The 3,836-nt window shown below is 32.8% G+C and overlaps 1 protein-coding gene across 1 annotated transcript in view; it reads left to right on the plus strand.

The window, feature by feature from the left end:
* Nucleotides 1–3,836, plus strand: part of LOC107750894 (sodium- and chloride-dependent creatine transporter 1) — a 15,297-nt gene that overhangs the window by 7,454 nt on the left and 4,007 nt on the right. Inside the window, exons 8-9 of the mRNA XM_016566458.1 lie at nt 1,174–1,298; nt 1,490–1,602. Coding sequence (XP_016421944.1) covers nt 1,174–1,298; nt 1,490–1,602 — 238 coding nt within the window. The remainder of the gene's footprint in view (nt 1–1,173; nt 1,299–1,489; nt 1,603–3,836) is intronic.

Raw genomic sequence — 3,836 nt, forward strand, 5'->3', positions numbered from 1 at the left:
ACACACACACACACACACACACACTCACACACACACACACACACACACACACAGGGATAATTTCATAATGTTACATTTCAAATTTGTGATCATTATACTGTATAAGAGTAGATTGGTGTGAATTGCAATTGATTTGCATAATGTATAGATGGACATGAGGACTGTAAATGAATCTGAGGCATATGTTTGTTAACATTTTTAGCAATGTAAAGTTTTTACCTAAAGTACTTTATTTAAAAGTTTCTAATATTTAATGTAACATATTATATTACATTCTATAATATGAAAAAAGTAACAATTCGACAGTAAAGCAATAATAATAATTATTATTTATTTAATTAATTATTATCTTTTGTATATATAGTAGGTACAGGTCAGATGTTTGGAATAATTAAGATTTATTTGATCAAAAATACAGCAAAAACAGTTATAGTGCAGTGCAGTGTAGCACAGTAAACAGTAGTTGTGAAATATTATAACATACAATATTTAAAAATAGCTGTTTTCTATTTGAATATATTTTAAAATGTAATTTATTCCTGTGATCAAAGCTGAATTTTCAGCATCATTACTCCAGTCTTCAGTGTCACATGATCCTTCAGAAATCAGTATAATATGTTGATTTGCTGCTCAAGAAACATTTACTGTATTATTATTATCAGTGTTGAAAACAGTAATAAATTAATACTTTTATTCAGCAGGAATACATTAAACTGATCAAAAGTGATGTAAAGTCATTTATGTTACAAAAAAATTCTATTGCAAGTAAATGCTTTTCATTGAACTTTCTGTTCATCAAAGAAAAACTCTTTTTATAAAATAATGTAGTATATAACAGTAATTTTCACTATAAATGATATGAATTTTTCACTGCAAATGATATGATCAGTCTAACAATGTTTCAGACTTTTGGACTTTTGTTGTTTTGTCTGTAAATAAACCCAGTAACGAAACAAAGGCCTCCCGGCCAAAATGTTTTTTCAGTGTTTTTTCTGTATGGCTTCATAATCCCGCAGCCTCCCAGTGGGCCAGTAGTGCGTGAGTGTTTGCATGCATGTGATCAGATCAGAGATCAGAGGTTGCATGAGTTCAACATCCACCCAGTTTAACCCTGTGCACGGCCTGTTCTCCTACATGCTAATCCCACGATGATTTCTCTCTCTCCCACTGTAGGGATGCATTCATTCTGGCTCTCATAAACAGCGGCACCAGCTTCTTTGCAGGATTTGTGGTTTTCTCCGTTTTGGGATTCATGGCGGCCGAACAAGGCGTTGACATCAGTAATGTGGCAGAAAGTGGTGAGATACGCATCTGTCCTCATCACACTCTCCGTTCCTTCATTCTCCTTGACTGCATGAAAAAAAAGTACCATACTACTACAGTATATTTTTGGACATGGTACTATAATAGTGCCATTCTATTCCTAAACACCTTGGAATACCATACCATGCCATGGTACATAAACATGTGGATCTTGTTTTTTTCTCAGGTCCTGGTTTAGCGTTTATTGCCTATCCAAAAGCAGTGTCGCTCATGCCTTTAGCACCGCTGTGGGCGGTGCTGTTCTTTCTCATGCTTCTGGTGTTGGGATTGGACAGTCAGGTGAGGCTCCACCCACTCATTTATGACAAAGATTTGAAAGGTCCTGCTGCTATTTTCAGTAAGTGAGTGATCAAACTGATTAAATTGTTACAATCCATTTTATACAAAATGTTTTGATAGAAAGTTATCTGAAAAACTCTGATAAGATATCATATTAAATGAAGAGTTCATTGTCTAAACTGTATCTCAAACTACTTCACACAGGGTGCATTCTTGGGCTCAAAAACAGCAAGGTGGAGCACATAGAAATCAAACAAAAGATTTCATTTTTTAAATTTATTTATTTTGAACTTCAGCAAAGCAGTGGAAAAGAAGTACACTTTAGCATACATTTAAATAGAGTACTTATGTAAATAATATACTTAAAAAGAATATTAAAAAAATTATATAAGGAGTGTTTTCAGACACCTGTTTGCATGTTAATTGCAATTAAATGAAAATATATTATAGAGTAAATTTATATTAAATGCAATTAGATTGCTTTTTTGACCCACTTAAGTAGGACTTGAGTACATCTTTATATCTAATTTCATAATTAATTCTATTGTCTTTGAAATATGGTTTTGCTGAATGTACTGACAATTATTTATAATAAACTAAAATATACTTATAAATAAAATATGTGACCCTGGACCACAAAACCAGTCAAAAGGGTCAATTTTTTTGAAATTGAGATTTATACATCATCTGAAAGCTTTGTTAGGATAGGACAATATTTGGTCGAGATACAACTATTTGAAAATCTGGAATCTGAGGGTGCAAAAAAAATCAAAATACCGAGATAATCGCCTTTAAAGTTGTCTAAATGAAGTCCTTAGCAATGCATATTACTAATCAAAAATTAAGTTTTTATATATTTACAGTAGGAAATTTACAAAATATCTTCACGGAACATGATCTTTACTTAATATCCTAATGATTTTTGGCAATAAAGACAATGTTTTTTTGGCTATTGCTACAAATATACCCAAGCGACTTAAGACTGGTTTTGTGGTCCAGGGTCACATATATATATATAAATATAAAATATACTATAAAATTTACTGTCTAAATTACTATTTAAATGTGTAAGTCTTTGTATTTTGAATTTTTTATTTAAATGAGTAATTATGCATTTATAATGATTAAGTTGCAATTTAGTACATTTAAAATATATTAAATTAATACTTAATGTAATATTAAGTGACACACTACAGTTAAAATTATAATCAAGTACTTTACATGTGCTTTAGTATGTACTACTTAGTACTTTTTTTAAAAGTGTACTTAAGTGTGTTAAAGGGTCATGAAACCCCAGACAGATTTTAGCAGGGGTGTTTGTGTTGCACATCATAGAAGACAATGTTAGCATCCGTTAATTTTAATTGTTGGAGAAAACAGGTTCGAGTTTTTTTGCACTATTTTTGTCTTCCGGGTTTAAAATCTACATCGTGTTGATGTCACCGTTTGTGACGTGGCAAAGGACTATATGCCGCGTCCAGACAAGTCGGAAGAGGAAACATCCGAGTTGAAATGTCCCACTTCCAACTTCAGTGAGTTACAGTCAATCACACGTCATGTTAACATATTTCTGTCAATTATAGCAAAAACAGAAGAAACAAAAATAACTAAATGCTGCCTTTCGTTTTGAAAACAGCTGATGAAAAGCTACAATTAAAGTATCATTTTATAAACTTTAATGTTTAATGTTTTTAAGTTTGACATAAGGTAGCTCTATATTATGCTTGTTGGATGCAGTGACGTCAAATGATGCGTCCTACTGAGGAGTTCACAGGTCAGGTATCCAACTTCAAGCAGTGTTCCAGATGTTATTTCCAAGTATGAGGTGGGAAAAAGTTTTCTGGAACACAGCAATATTACTTTGATGACGCGTCGGTGTCTCATACTTATTCATGAGACTGCGTATTCTTATCCAGTGAAAAGATGCTTCGCTTAAAGTGCCCCTATTATGGATTTTTGAAAGTTACCTTTCATGCAGTGTGTAACACAGCAGCTCTAAGTGAATGAAAACATCCTGCAACGTTTTAAATCTGAAAGTGCACCGTGTATAAAGTTTTTGTCTCTCAAAAGAAAGAGTCGACTCTGAATCATTGAAACGAGTCGTTTTTAAAACGAATTCCATGATAACCTCAACATGAAACATTAGCCTATTGCCGCCCACTTGTTGGTCTTTTAGCGTTGGTCTGAATGAAAATGCTAATTCATTCTTTGCCACTAGGTGCCGCTTTTGGAGC

Source organism: Sinocyclocheilus rhinocerous, unplaced genomic scaffold (assembly GCF_001515625.1).
Source record: "Sinocyclocheilus rhinocerous isolate Xijiao unplaced genomic scaffold, SAMN03320098_v1.1 scaffold932, whole genome shotgun sequence".
NCBI lineage: Eukaryota > Metazoa > Chordata > Actinopteri > Cypriniformes > Cyprinidae > Sinocyclocheilus > Sinocyclocheilus rhinocerous.